At 37.9% G+C, this 15,978-nt stretch overlaps 1 protein-coding gene across 8 annotated transcripts in view; it reads left to right on the top strand.

The window, feature by feature from the left end:
- SPAM1 (sperm adhesion molecule 1) overlaps positions 1 to 15,978 on the top strand; it is a 28,617-nt gene extending 12,639 nt beyond the window's left edge. The window contains exons 3-6 of one of the 8 annotated variants that reach the window (XR_003914778.1): positions 1,257 to 1,539; positions 7,159 to 7,275; positions 13,720 to 13,982; positions 14,082 to 14,096. Coding sequence is in view for 2 of the 8 variants with exons in the window: in XM_029955640.1 (XP_029811500.1) it covers positions 1,257 to 1,802 (546 nt within the window). In the remaining 6 variants the exon portion in view is untranslated. Of the gene's footprint in view, positions 1 to 1,256; positions 1,859 to 4,883; positions 5,039 to 7,158; positions 7,276 to 13,719; positions 13,991 to 14,081; positions 14,117 to 15,655 lie in introns of those variants that run through there. The other 7 variants (XR_003914776.1, XR_003914774.1, XR_003914775.1 and 4 more) reach the window with 7 other exon arrangements.

The raw sequence follows: 15,978 nt of genomic DNA, 5'->3' as shown, positions 1-15,978 counted from the left end.
AGCAGTGTCCATGTGACAACTTTACTCTTGTTTTGAGTCAAGAGGATTGAAGAGGTGAGGGAGAAAGACCTGCTACAGAGAATTAAACAAGGGTGAAAATAAAGGAAGCAGGAAAAGGATTAGGTGGTGACAGTTAAAGGTTTTTGGAACTAAAGAAATGCATTAGGAGAAAATGAATACACTTTATCTATACTGAACATTCTTGGAAGACCCTCTTCTTTCTACCATCTATGGCATCATCTCAAGGAAGATAACAAGAAATAGATTCAAATGGAAGCTGCCAAGATTCTTCAACTCACCTTCTGATCTACTACCACCACTTCCTTTGGTCTGCTGGGGCACTGGCATAGCCACCTCACTCAATGAAGCCATGGGTCATAAAAGAACGCAACTATCTTCTGTGTTTTTAAAAAGACAGTGTCCCAGTTCTTGAACAAACCAGTCTCAAGATGAATCATTTTAGTTACTCATCTTGCGTGCTTTGCCAAATAAGTTTGTTTGTAAAAGAGCTATCATAATTCACCCATAACATTTAATATAAAGTATACTCAGTTGGGCCTGTTTAGTTGTTTGGAGTTAGCAGTTGAGAAATCTCTCTTATGCTGTTTAAACTTGTCCCACAAATATTATTCTTTTTATATTTATTTATAATTTCTTGAGGGCTAACCAATGATAAACTGGGCCTCGTGCTAAGCAAGCACCTTTATGTACACTGTATCTTTTCATTTTCACAACAACCCTGTGAGGGATGTGCTATAATTATCCTTATTTTACAAACGATGAAGCTGAAGCATAGCCAGGTTAATTGATTTTCCTTGGGTTAATTTGCCCACGGTCACTCAGATAGGAAACTAAGACTTAGAAAGCTTGACAAATTCCCAAGGTCACACAGCTGGTCATTAATAGTTCTGTGACCAATCAGGGAAGATGGGCCCCAGAGATCATTTTCTGACCACTCACTCTACCATCTTCCCCCATTAGTTTCTGAATTATTGAAGAAGTCCAAGCCTAGGTTAAAGTTAAGGTTCAACTGGTCAGTTATTCAGTGACATGAAATGGCATGTGAAACCTACTTACATATGATACAGAAACAGTTGGAATGATCTTGCTTGATAAGGTAAAAATGATAAACCATTTCCTACCTCTTGCTGGGTCTTGTTTTATCATATTTTCTTACAAATTGCATATCACAGTGAATTAATTCACGTATGAGCTAACTTGCCTCTTGATATTCTAACCTTCTTATAATTTTGCAGCAAGCTTGCACAGAGCTTGACAGTTACATGAAGAATAAATTGAATCCTTACTTAATCAACGTCACCCTAGCAGCCAAAATGTGCAACCAAGTGCTTTGCCGGGAGAAAGGAGTGTGTGCAAGGAAAAATTGGAATTCAAGCGACTATCTTCACCTGAACCCAGGCAGTTTTACTATTCAACTTGAGAACAGTGGAAACTACACAGTATCTGGGGAACCCACACTTGAAGACCTGCAGAAATTTTCTGAAAAATTTTATTGCCTCTGTTATGCCAATGTCAACTGTAAGGAGAGAGTTGATATGACTAAGATTCGTACTGTCAAAGTATGTGTGGCTGACTATATTTGTATAGATGCCTTTCTAAATGCAAGACCCAGTGATAATCGTACCAGGTGGAGAAAAAAACACAACACTCTTGGCAATTTCTTATCCTCCATCCGGCCTGCTATAGCCTCTCCTTGTGCTCGTGGTCAAGATCTCAGTAGGTGCCGCAAAGCCAGATTTATGCTAGAAACTGACTCCAAAACCACCCAAGTGGGCTATTAGATTGTATATATTCAAAACAAATGAACAAAAAAATAAAACAATGTATTGAAGTATAAGTTTAGTGCTTATTAAATTTTCTCTCTACATACATTGTTTTAATATGTTTCACATTTATATATATTTAAATTTTAATATATATTTTATATATATTTAAAAATTTAAATATATATTTAAAAATTTTTAATATTTATTCATTTTTTGTGAGAGACATGGTGAGGGGCAGAAAGAGAGGGAGACATAAACTTGAAGCAGACTCCAAGGTCTGAGCTGTCAGCACAGAGCTTGATACGGGACTTAAATCCACAAACTGTGAGATCATGACCTGAGCTGAAATTGGATGCTTAACTGACTGAGCCACTCAGGTGACCCTCATATTTTTATATTTAATAGTTTAGCTAGCTTAGGTTATTTTTTTGGAGCAAGTGATAATGCCTATGTACTTGAAAATCTATATTTGAAATGTGAATAAAAAACTGATGGCCAAGGTAGTATTTTGATTTTATGAGCACAGATTACTCTTTTTCATGATCCACTTGTACTTGAGATTGTTATTAACTGATAAAGTATATGTTGGCTAGCCTCTTTAATTTTTAAAATTGTAATCAGGACAGTGTTATTCCTAAATCCATTGATACCACATTTTGATTTTGAAAATCAAAATAGAATATTGGTTATTAATGTTACAGAGAAATTTGTTTTGTAAGATGATATTCAACTTTGTATTTTCTAATCACTGTGAGTCTATAGCAAATATCTTACATACTGTGAATGAATATATAGAAGTAAAAGGTATCCATTATATTCTTAGCTCAGTCTATCAAAGACTGAATGTAAGGCCTATAACACTTAGAGGCCTAGTTTTTCTCTGAGAAAAGTGAAGATTTACATAATGTGAATTCACTGCAAATAAATGTCTTTATAAGTAGTTTGTAATTTGTAATAAAAATGTCAAGAAATTGTTACTGTAAAAAACTTTTTTTTAGAAGTTGTATTTATTTATTTTGAGAGATAGAGCACCGGAGGGGCAGAGAGAGAGGGAGTGAGACAATCCCAAGCAGACTCCACTCCGTCAGCACAGAGCCTGATGTGGGGCTCAGACTCATGAACCGGAAGATCATGACCTGAGCCTAAATCAAGAGTTGGACGCTTAACCAACTGAGCTACCCTGGTGCCCCAGTAAAAAAATTTCTTTTAAAACATAATATCCTAAGTGTATTTGTTTGCCTCAAGCATAGAACTATGGATTTTAGCCATTTCATGTTGATAATTTGAGTTATGTTTTATAAAAAAGGTAATCTTTGAACAGTGATTATCCTGTCAACTTTGTACATGGTTTAATAGATATTTAGAATAAGTATAAACAATAGCCTCATTTTCTTCCACACTTGATGGTCTTTGGCAATCTTGTGTACTTAAATGGCCTGATTTCATCTGAGCATGCATTCCCATCCTTCATGAAGTATTTGCTGAGTGTTTACTCTTTGCCAGGCTAAGTATTAAGTGTCAACAGATTCAAGGCAAAGTAGCATGGTTCCTGTATCAGTGAGTTTGTTGTATATTTGAAGAAGACAGATATTGACTAAAAAATGATAACACAGTCTGTGATAAATGTGATGCTAGAAGTTCAGCATGCTCCAGGATACCAATAAGAATTTAGAGGTGCCAGAGAAAAAGTTCAAGGATATCATGAAAGAAATGATGTGTCCACTGCTCAGAAGATCAAAGAGCAGTTAGTGCGGAGGCACAAGACAAAAGGAACCTCAGAAAGATTGGGTGTAGTTTTTACAGTGGGATATGGTGGATGATGACCAAAGGGTGAAAGGTTTTGTCTAACATGCTAAGCAGTTTGGGCTTAAAAGGAAGTCACTCCCAGACTTAACCTGCCCTGTTTTTCCATGCATACCTATCACAGCATGCTACATTTATCTGTTTTTACTCTTCATCACCTCCCTATAATGTAAGCCTCATGAGGGCAGTTGTTTGGTCCATTTTACTTTCCTCTGATGAACAGTATCTGGGACTTAGTAGGGGCCCACTGATTATTTATTAAACCAATAAAAGCCAATGGGGAACCACTAAAGAATTTTTTTAAATATCTTTTATAAAATATTTATTTTTTAAATTTTTAAAGTTTATTTATTTTGAGAGAGAAAGTGAGAGCATGTGTGAGCAAGGGAAAGGCAGAGAGAGAGGGAGAGAGAGAATTCTAACAGGTTCTGGGCTGTCAGCACAGAAACTGATGCAAGGTTCAAACTCACAAACTGTGAGATAGTGACCAAAATCAAAAGTTGGACACCTAACAGGAACCCACTGCTGAAGAATTTTAAGTGTGGGGGTTGTCATGGCCAGTTTTCATAATTTAGGTCCTCTTGGACCAATGTTACCCTTTTCCTTAGCTCTGTTGTATTCTCTGCTCCAATTACAATTCTATTGTCAAAACCATGTTTTCATAAGTAAGCCATGAAAAGAGACCATTTGATAATGATCTGGAAAGGATACTATACATGGACTGTTTACTTAGAATACATAAATGGCTGTTAGGTGACCAGGACTTAGAAAGAATAAAGGCTGCAAGACAAATTGGCAGAAGCTTGGATTCTGGAGTTGGATAGTTATAAGGGCGAATCTCAGCCTCTAACATTTACTCACTATAGAAGCCTGAGAGAACTAACCTTCTATGCTATATAATGGCATTGATACATACTTTTTAGGATTCTTGAAAGGTTTGACGAATATGATACATGGGAAACATTTGGCCTTAGAACAAATTCAACAAGTGTCTGTAGGAGGAAGGAGATGAATAGGTTTTATTGGGTGGGAAAGTACCGAATTGCTGTTGCCATGTGGAATGTCAAAACTGTAGACTTCTGCCATGGAAGACTTGGCCATGAACCCAGTAAGAAAAAAGACCACTAAACAGAAAGAGAGAGTTAGCAGAAATAATTTATGTAATACACAACCTTATATATGATCAGGTTTACAGAAGCAAAGTTGGATTTCCTCTTAGACCCAGTATTTTCTCTAGGGGTCATGCTTGTATCTGAGACAGAAGGAGAATGATACAGTGTCCCTCCTCTTTAGGCACTTGCACACTGATACGGATAATAGATATGTCAACCAAAATTGTCCATAAAATGTGGCATATATGAAAATTTTAAAGATGAAGAGCTATAGAAACATAGTTACATCCTGTTAACACAACGTGCTAAAGGAATTGAGCAATTTAGCTTCAAAAGGTACGGAATTCATTTGTTAGATACAGATTGTATCCCTGAACTCTCACTCCACTGGTACAGCAGAGGGCTTAGCTTATTAAAGAAGATATCTGCTTTTACTTGTGAAAGTGAATGTGAAAGGAGTGTAAATATAAAGTAGACTATTGGGTTTATTATATAAATATATTCATGATTGTTGGAAGAAAGCAGATGTTTACTAAGAGATCATGAGTAATTACTTAAGGGTACTTCCTTGGTAGTGATGAAGACATGAAAAGGTGTTTTTTTGTTTGTTTGTTTAAAAACAAACACTTTGTGAGGCCCCTTGATGGCTCATTCGGTTGGGCATCTGACTTTTGATTTCAGCTCAGGTTATGATCTCACAGTCATGTGATCCAGTCCCACATTGAGCTCTGCACTGGATGTGACGTCTGCTTGCAATTCTCTCTCTCCCCTCCTCCTCCTCCTCCTTCTGCCCCTTTCCTGCTTGCATGCTCTCTTCCTTTCTTTCACTCTCTTTCTCTCAAAAAATTAAATTAAATTAAAAGTTTAAAAAAACCTTTGGCAGTAAATTTTAGATAACTATATCCGTTCAGGAAAATTCATTGTTGGATTCAATATAGCAAACATTTGCTGACATAAAAGTGTCTAACAGGAAAAATGATAGGCCATAGGAATGATTAGGAGAAGTGAAGAGGAGAAGTCCACAAAATGAGAAATATTTCCAAAATGTTGACTTTTATTCATTAACGAGGTAGTCATGAAAGAAATTCCCCGATTTTTCTATAAATTGGCTGCTGGCAAAGTAATAGCGATCTTTCAATGATGTCTGACCTACCAAGGAAGAGGACAGGTAGGTACATATTATTTTATATAGATGTTTGAGGACCATGAGACATTTCCTTGCCATGTAACTTCGCACTGCAGTGGAAGAGTGACTTCTGGCCTATATCATTTCCACCCCACTCCCACATAAGCTCAGAAGGACGATTATGTCCTTTAGATACTATGACATAGCATAATTCTTGGCACAGAGTAGGTGCTCAATAAATACCTGAAAAAATGCAGGGGCGCCTGAGTGGCTCAGTCAGTTGAACATCCAACCTTGGCTCAGATCATGATCTAGACTTCAGCTCAGGTTATGATCTTACAGCTTGTGAGCTCGAGCCAGCGTTGGACCCTGCTGACAGCTCAGAGCCTGGAGGCTGTTTCGGATTCTTTGTCTCCTTCTCTCTCTCCTCTCCCTCACTTATGCTCTTTCTCTCTCAAAAGCAAACAAATAAAAACCAACCAAACAAAACAGAACAAAAGATTTTTTCTTTGTTCATATCTTTTTTTAAAAATGTTTATTTTGAGAAAGGGAGCACACATGTGCAAGCAGGAGGAGGGGCAGAGAGAGAGGAGAGAGAGAATCCTAAGCAGGCTCTGTGACCACAAGGACTGTGAGATCATGAACCATGAGATCATCACCTGACCCAAAATCAAGAGTCAGATAACTGACTGAGCCACCCAAGTGTCCCATCTCTTTGTTCATATCTTGTTTCTCAGTTCTTTTGAAGTAAATTCATACTGTATATATTAATTGAAACAAGCAATTTGTCCATTAAAGTGTGCTTTTTTAGACCAACACTGAAAGGAGCATCATTGAAAAGCCATTTTCAATGACTCATTGAAAGGTCATTTTTGGAAAGGCCTTTTTGAATTATGGTACCTAGTGAATGACAGCTTCCTCTGAATTTGACAAACACTTCAATCTCAACCCTGGGTGTAGGGTTCATATTCCAGGACTCAGTGGCTCATCTCTCAGCATTCCCTCACCCCCCCCCCCAAATACTAGGGCTCACATATATTTCACCTGCAAAACTGCAGGAATGTTTCAACACAGTCATTCTGCACAAGATACATTTTGATAACACTGAAATCTGACGTGGAGCAATTAAGAATTTGACTATGAAAATCCACATAAAACTACCAATACAATTGAAAATCTGGACCCTTATTTTTCCTCCTCTGCTTGCAAACAGAGACAGGGAAGGAAAGAGATGGGGAGAGAAGGTGGGAGAGAAGAAAAAGCTCCTCTGCCCAGATGTCACAAAAGTCACAAATGTCACAAATGTCATTGCCTCCTCTTCTTGCCTTAGCCTTCCTCTAAGAAGCAAAAAGGATGAAGCCACAAAATGGCGGTATTGTTTGGAATGTGCCAAATCCAGTCTACTGCATACTCACAGGTTACAGTACAAAGTCACTAAGATCTTAAGGTAAAGTCTTTGAGGCAACAAATTTCCTGTGAGGAAAAAGGAAAATGTGTTGTTAGAGACCTTACTTATTTGTGACTAAACTTCATTTAAAATTTGAGATGGAGGTGTAAAAGCACTCAAAATGATTCAAATTATTATGTACATTTTTAAATTCCAATAATATAAAAAATTACTTTTTTATTTTTTTATAGTTCATTGTCAAGTTGGTTTCCACATAACACCCAGTGCTCTTCCCCACAAGTGCCCTCCTCCATGTCCATCACCCCTCCTTCCCTTTTCCCTCTCCCCCTTCAGCCCTCAGTTTGTTTTTAGTATTCAAGAGTCTCTCATGATTGGCCTCTCTCCCTCTCCCCAACTCATTCCCCCCCTTCCCTCCCCATGGTCATCTGTTAAGTTTCTCCTGTTAGGCCTATGAGTGAAAACATATGGTATCTGTCCTTCTCTGCCTGACTTATTTCGCTTAGCATGACCTCCTCTAGGTCCATCCACATAGCCACGAATGGCCAGATTTCATTTTTTCTCATTGCCATGTAGTACTCCATTGTATATATAAACCACATCGTCTTGATCCATTCATCACTTGATGGACATTTTAGGCCCTTTCCATGATTTGGCTATTGTCGAAAGTGTTGCTATAAATGTTGGGGTACAGGTGCCCCTATGCATCAGCACTTCTGTATCCCTTGGGTAGATCCCCAGCAGTGCTATTGCTGGGTCACAGGGGAGTTCTACTGATAGTTTTTTGAGGAACCTCCATACTGTTTTCCAGAGCAGTTGTACCAGTTTACATTCCTACCAACACTGTAGGAGAGTGCCCATTTCTCCACATCCTCACCAGCATCTATAGTCTCTTGATTTGTTAATTTTAGCCACTCTGACATGAGGTGGTATCTCAGTGTGGTTTTGATTTGTATTTCCCTGATGATGAGTGACGCTCATCATTTCATGCGTCTGTTGACCATCTGGATGTCCTCTTTGGAGAAGTGTCTATTCATGTCTTTTGCCCATTTCTTAACTAGATTATTCATTTTTCAGGTGTGAAGTTTGGTGAGTTCCTTGTAGATTTTGGATACTAGCCCTTTATCCGGTAGGTCATTTGCAATGATCTTTTCCTATTCCGTCAGTTGCCTGTTAGTTTTCTTGATTGTTTCCTTTGCAGTGCAGAAGATTTTTATCTTGATGAGGTTTCAATAGTTCATTTTTGCTCCTGACTCCCTTGCCTTTGGGGATGTGTTGAGTAGGACATTGCTGTGGTTGAGGTAAAAGCGGCTGTTTCCTCCTTTCTCCTCTAAGGTTTTGATGGTTTCCTGTCTCACATTCAGGTCCTTCATCCATTTTGAGTTTATTTTTGTGTATGGTGTCAGAAAGTGGTCTAGTTTCATTCTTCTGCATGTTGGTGTCCAGTTCTCTCAGCACCATCCATTAAAGAGGTTGTCTTTTTTCCATTGGATACTCTTTCCTGCTTTGTCAAAGATTAATTGGCCATACATTTGTGGGTCTAATTCTGGGCTCTCTATTCTATTCCATTGGTCTATGTGTTTGTTTTTGTGCCAATACCATCTGTCTTGATGATGACAGCATTGTAGTAGAGGCTAAAGTCTGGGATTGTGATGCCCCCCATTTTGGTTTTCTTCTTCAATATTACTCTGGCTATTCTGGGTCTTTTGTGGTTCCATATGAATTTTAGGATAGTTTGTTCTAGCTTTGAGAAGAATGCTGGTGCAATTTTGATTGGGATTGAATTGAATGTGTAGATTGCTTTGGGTAATAATGACATTTTAACAATGTTTATTCTACCGATCTATGATTATGGAATGTTTTTCCATTTCTTTGTGTCTTCTTAAATTTCTTTCATAAATTTTCTATAGTTTTCATCATACAGGTCTTTTACATCTTTGGTTAAGTTTATTCCTAGGTATTTTGTGTTTTTTTTTATGCAATTGTGAATGGAATCCATTTCTTGATTTCTCTTTCTGTTTCTTCATTATTGGTGTATAAAAATGCAACTGGTTTCTGTGCATTGATTTTGTACCCTGCGCCTTTGCTGAATTCATGGATCAGTTCTAGTAGCCTTCTAGTAGGCTTCTGGTGGAGTCTGTCGGGTTTTCCATGCAGACTATCATGTCATCTGCGAAAAGTGAAAGTCTGACATCAGCTTTGCCAATTCTGATGCCTTTTATTTCCCTTTGTTGTCTGCTGATGCTAGGTCATCCAGCACTTTATTTAAACTATTAAACTTTGTTTAATATTTGATTTGAGATGGAGTGTAAAAGCACTCAAAATGATTCAAATTATTATGCACATTTTAAAGCATAAATAATATAAAAGATTTTTTTAAAGTCACAGTTTATCTTTCTATAATTAGATTAGGAGGGGGAAAAATGAAGAACCCACTGGTAGCAGGAAGAAGCAAGAGACTTCTAGGGTCTGGCATTTGATGAGATAGATCTTTAGTTACTATGTACTTCCATTGTTTTCCATGGCAGAACATTTAGCAGAGACTTGGAACACAAATGCTTAAAACCAGGTTACTTTTATGTTCCTTAATTGTTGCTTGCATGGTTATTATTGTCACATAGTTGACTGTGCCCCAGACAAATGGGGTGCTGGTCTTCCCCAGATCTTTAACCCAGTCTTTATACCAAGGAGAACAATGCCATTTGTTCTCAGCTAGAGAGCAAGGTTCCTGGTTTGTTTGACAACATCCTGCTCAATACAACTTTTATCATCATAGATTGAGATATGATGATTGATTTCCTTCAGAGGAACCTGGTGGCGAGCACAGAAGGGGCAAGTAGCCATTTTGCTTTTGGCATCAGTGTGATTCTTTCTGCATTTGATAAGATGATAAGGAAACCTGTAGGCCCTGATCAGGTGTTTTTGTTTTTTTGTTTTTGGTTTTTTTTTTTTTATCATAGGGGGATTGTCATAGCTTTTCAGAGTACAGGGAATAGATGTAATTTCTTCCACGTTGGAAATGAAGGAGCTGAATCCAAGAGTTGGGTGGAGACACTCTCCCCACAGTCTCTTTCTCTCCACATCTGGGTCCCAACAATACTCATTTACACACTGGATGTTAATGGTGGGGGGCAGGACACCCCAGTTCCTGTGGCTCTAATAATTATTTTTTAAAGTTTGTTTATTTTTATAAAGGAGGAGGATGGGCAGAGAGGGAGATAGAGAGAATCTGAAGCAGGTTCCACACTATCAGCATGCAGCGCAATGTGGGGCTTGAACCCACAAACCAGGAGATAATGACCTGAGTTGAAACCAAGAGCTGGTGGCTTAACCAACTGAGCCACCCAGGCACCCCTAATAATTTTGTTAAATAGAAACACTAGTGCAGTCTTTTATTTTATGTTCTAAAATCTTTTTTGTTCTTACAAAGTCATTGCTGCTTATGGTGAAATAATAAAATTACACAAAGGAAAACTAAATGTCCTCTTTTCTCCTCTCTCTACCATTGATAACTCCCGGTTATAGTTTCTTATATGTAATTCCAGAAATTTCCTAGAAATGTAAAAGCAAATGTGTGTGTATATTGTTAAAAGATAAACTAAGGCATTTAAAAATTTTAAGAGTTTAGGGGCACCTGGGTGGCTCAGCAGGTTAAGCATCTGACTCCTGGTTTCCGTTCAAGTCATGATCTCACAGCTTTTGTGGGTTCAAGCCCCATGTTGGGCTCTGTGCTGGCAGTGCAGATCCTGCTACAGAATTCTCTCCCTTTCTCTCTCTGCCTCTCCTCCACTCACTTGCATGCTCTCTTTCAAAATAAAGAAACTTAAAAAATTTTTAAGAGTTTATTTGAGCAAAACCTGATTCAAATCGGGTAGCACTAAACCAGAAGTGGTTAGGAGAACTCCACAGACACGGACAACGAGAAAGACTTATACAGAGAAAGAAGGGAAGCACGGAAAGGAAGCTATTGATTGGCTAAAGCTGTTTATGATTGGTTGTCCTTAGTGTTTTAATTTTGTAACTTTGAGGCATTTGTAGGTTTAGATTTTGGTTTGCATCTATAGGCCCCCACAGCAATAGAGCCACATCAGACTAAGGGCATTTTTGTTTAATTAATTTAATAATAAGCTTAACATAAATAGGCCTATGGTGTCCATAATGGTCTATACCTTGCTTTTCCCACATGACAGTGTATTTGGAGTATCTGCAGCAATCTTACTATGATCACTGTACCTGATCTGGCAATTCTTTTTAAGTTCTTCTGTTGGACATTTCATTTTCTCAAGATTTCTTCTCCTTTATAAAAAATGTAGTTAGCATTTATGTGTGTGTGGGGGGGCACACATTTGCCAGGATGAAGTGGAACTGGTTATGCAAAGGGTATGTGCATCTCAGTGTAGATAGACACTGCAGAATTATCTTCTAAATTTTTTACGCCTTTTATTTATTTTTGAGAGACAGAGAGAGACAGGGAGAGACAGTGCGAGCAAGGAAGGGTCAGAGAGAGAGGGAGACACAGAATCTGAAGCAGGCTCCAGGCTCTGAGCTGTCAGCATAGAGCCCGACGTGGGGCTCGAACCTACAAACCATGAGATCATGACCTGAGCCGAAGCCGGTTGCTTAACCGACTGAGCCACCCAGGCGCCCCCAGAATTATCTTCTAAAACGTCTGTTTCAATGAAGGAGTTCAGCAGTAGTGAATGAGAGGCAATTTTCCTTCCCAACCCTGGGCACTATCAAATTCTGTAATTACTAATCATTCAAAAACTTGGTTCTTAAATAGTAAAGTTCATTTTTTTTCATAGTTTGTTAAGGGCACTCTTTTCTCTTGCCAAGACTTTTTTCTTTCTTTTTTTTTTTTTAAGAGTAAAGCTTGTTTTGTTTCTCATTTATGCCCAAAATCTATTTTTAGGAAACTGTTGCCATTTCTGAAAATGAACACAGACCTTTTCAGACATTGACTAATTTTCATATGAAACAGGAAACCAAAGTCCAGATTTAAAAAGAACACTTTATTTCTTCTGCCTATTATTTCTCATGTGCTATTTGGCCTTAATGGTCATTAGTATATTTTAAAAGTACCTTAGTCACAAAGGGCTACAAACTCCTCTATCCACTGAATCTCATTGTTTTCATGAACTGGATAGCCATATAAAGTTTTTGCAAATAAGTCTTTTGTAAGAAGTATATTTTAAATAAAAGGGAAAGCCTAAGCCTTATAAGAATAAGCTAATTCCAGTTTAAACATTAGAAAATTGTTGACTTTGGGTTAGTCCCTTACTTTTTCTGACTTTGTTTCCCCAAATGTGAAAAGCTAATTTTTGAAAAGACTAGAAAAAAATAAACAAAAATCAGCTAGTGCAGTGTTTGTCAAAAGAATGGTAAGAACTTGGAGAGTGAATCATTATTAATTTGAAAGCTTTATATATGTTTTTGAGTTTTGGATGATTTGAGTTTATATTTGGAATCTAAAGCTGGCTTTAAAAAATTTCATTTTGAGGAATATTATATTCAATAAGGTGTATTTATAATTGTTCTTTACTTAAAAATAATAAGTAGGTTTAATTTGATTGAAAACAAATTGCCTAATTCTGTTATGGTGCACCAATGTGCACTATTGTCCGAAAAAAATGAATACATCTAGGAGTTTATGTCCTTTGCCTGATGTGCTGTGTTTCTAATTAGACCCCATAAAATTTAACACATTGTGTTAATCCAACTTTGTTCACTTACTTGGTTTTCAATTATTTCACTACAGCACATTTTTCATAACAAACTTCAGAGTAGAAGGTAGCACATACAGTTTTTACTGAAATATATTTCTTCCCCCACACCAACTTGCTAATCCTGAATCTTAGATATAAGGACAAGGATGGGCTTGGGTTAATATATAATTATGTAGGTTTTGGAGAACATATCATTATGGATTATTTTATTTTTCTCTTAATTGGAGATCAGAGGAAAACAAGATTTCTGGGTTAATCATTTTATAAAAGTAGAAAAAATCATTAAGATCATAATATGTAGTATATGCATATTTTTGAAAGTTGAGCAGCCAAAAATATACTTTTTTCATCATATACAAAACTTAAATCCTTGAATGGTGAGAGAATATTTCAGTGAATAAAAATTTTAGAATCTATTTTTCCCATATGATGTTAAGAACTAGCTTTCCTGAAGTTGTCAATCATTGCTTTGTAACTCTTCATAAATAAGAAGGGCTTCCATTTGTTATTCAATATTTAATTATATGTTTTACATACAAGTTCACATTTGATTTTTTTTTCCACATGAGGAAACGGAGCCTTAGATTAAGTGACTCCCCAGTGTCCCATAGGTTCTGTTGCTAAAAAGACCCTGGTGACTTTGACTTCAAGCAAATGCATTCTGCCATTACACAATACTGCCCTCTTGTAAGGTTAGGAGATGAAATAACATGGCACGTAGAACTAGGACTGCTTCCGATTTCTTCTTTTTCTTCCACAGCAGCATTTACCAACTACTGAAAATTTTTCTGAGTGCTAGACCAAGAGTGCAGGTGATCAAGTGGCACTCAGCTTCCATGGATTAAAGGAGAAACCAGCATTCAAAGAAAGAGGAAGCCTCTCCAGGCAGAAGTCTGCGTCATCCTGACCTTTGTGAGTACAGTGAGGAACTTTGTATTTACAGAAGCATGACTTTGAGAGATGATTTTTTTTTAATGTGCTCACTTATAAAACTTATTTTGAAGTGATTTTATTTTTCTTCAGGTAGCAAATTTAATTTGGGGGGTATTTTGGCAGTGAGGGAAATGGTGGGTGGGAAAGTGAGCGATCGTGTCTTTCTGTGATTGTTTTATGTATTCTTAGTGGATAAGATGAGCAATTTTTTAAGATGTGGATTCTAATATACAAATTATGAAACAACATGGTGTATGAGAGAGACCAAAAGAGAAACAGAGACAGAGACAGAGACAGAAAGATGATGGAAAAGTAAGTGATCATATCTTCCCTGTGATTGTCTTATGTATTCTGAGTGGACAAACTGAATAATTTTTTTAAAATGTAGACTCTAATATACTAATTGTGAAACAACACAGTGTATGGGAAACAGAGACCGAAAGACAGAGACAGATAGATGGAAGGAGAGCAGGATGAAGAGAGCAACAGAGGATTGCTCAAGTTCAGGGGGGTATGGGACTTGGTAGGAAGGGGAGTTGAACCTGGAGAGGTAGACAGCAGTCATATATGAGGGTCTTCTGAGCTATGCTAATTACCTCCAAATTAATCCTTTAGGCAGGATTGAAATGGACGGATTTGTATTTTAAATCTGTGGAGAATGCCTGGGTGGCTCAGTCGGTTGAGTGTCCAACTGAGCATCCAACTATTGGAGATCAGGCCATGATCTCAAAGTCCGTCATTGGAGCCCCAAATAGGGCTCTTTGGGGACAGTCCTCCGGAGACTGCTTGGAATTCTCTCTCTATTCCACTCCCTCAAAATGAATAAATAAATGAAAAAAATCTGTGGAGAAGGTGAGGTAAGGAGACACAGGGTCTTTGAGCCTAGACGCAGAAAAACTAGTTAGAAGGCTGTTGCTAATAGAGCAGAGACGAAGTCTTGAACTTCAAGGGAAGTTTTAGGAATGGAGAGAAGAGGATAAAAACAGAAATCAATAGATTGCTTGGGTGTGAGAGGGTTAGGGAAAACAAGGAGTCTGATATGACATCAGGTTTCTCGCTGGGCAATGCTACCCACTCCAGAGAAAGGAGCAGGGATGGTGAGTAGTGTGGGGACTCATTTGAGCATACTGCATTTGAGGTGACTGTGATGTATCTAGATAGTTTGTTGTTGTTTTTATTTTTATTTTTATTAAATTTTCTTAATGTTTATTTTTGAGGGAGAGAGAGAGAATGAATGAGCAAGCAGGGGAGGGGACGAGAGAAAGGAAGAGTCCAATGTGGGACTCAAACCCATAAACCATGAGATCCTGACCTAACTTGAAGTTGGATGCTTAGCTGACTGAGTCCCGCAGGCACCCCTTTATTTTTGTTTTTAAGCCATACAGTTTGGAAGCTCAAGGGAGAAAGTAGGGCTGTGTCATTAATAATGAATAATAATAGTTAGAGAGATATGGTATGCCTAATATTTTGAGAAGATAATATCTAGAGCCAGACTACCTGAGTAATGAAGATCCATCATTTACTGACTGTGTGAGTTTGAGCAAGTTGCATAACTTCTCTGGATCTTAGTTTCCTCATCTGTTGTGAGAATTAAATAGGTTGATACATGTAAAGCTTTTAGATCAGGGCTTGGCACATAGTAAGTACCATACACCGGTTTGTTGTATGGTTGTTATTTTTAATTTAGCTCTCATTGACTGCATGCTTGGTCTGGGTCACACCTATGCTAAGACCTTACAGGAAATTCCTCACTCACTCTCCAGAACACCCTGTGATGGTGATACTGCTATGATCTAAAGAAGCTCAGACCTCGGTAAGGCTGTTCACATTGCCCAAAGCAGCCCATGTGAAATAAAGGGCACAGCAGGATGCAAATTCAAGCCTGAGGGACAACAGGAGTCCAAGGCCATTAAGGTGATGCCTGAAACCAAGAGAGGGTGTAAAGGGAGAGGATCCAGGAAATACTCATGTTCTTCCAGAGGTGGGAATAAGGACAGAGAAAAGCAACTGAAGAGTTGCTGGGCCAGAAACAGCCAGGGGTGAGCCAAGTTGATTGTAGCCGAAGCCCAATAAAGTAAAGACTTAC

The sequence above is a fragment of the Suricata suricatta genome, chromosome 2 (genome assembly GCF_006229205.1).
Source record: "Suricata suricatta isolate VVHF042 chromosome 2, meerkat_22Aug2017_6uvM2_HiC, whole genome shotgun sequence".
Taxonomy (NCBI): domain Eukaryota; kingdom Metazoa; phylum Chordata; class Mammalia; order Carnivora; family Herpestidae; genus Suricata; species Suricata suricatta.
The sequence above is the reverse complement of the archived record's forward strand: the minus strand, read 5'-3'. Positions and strand labels throughout refer to the sequence as shown.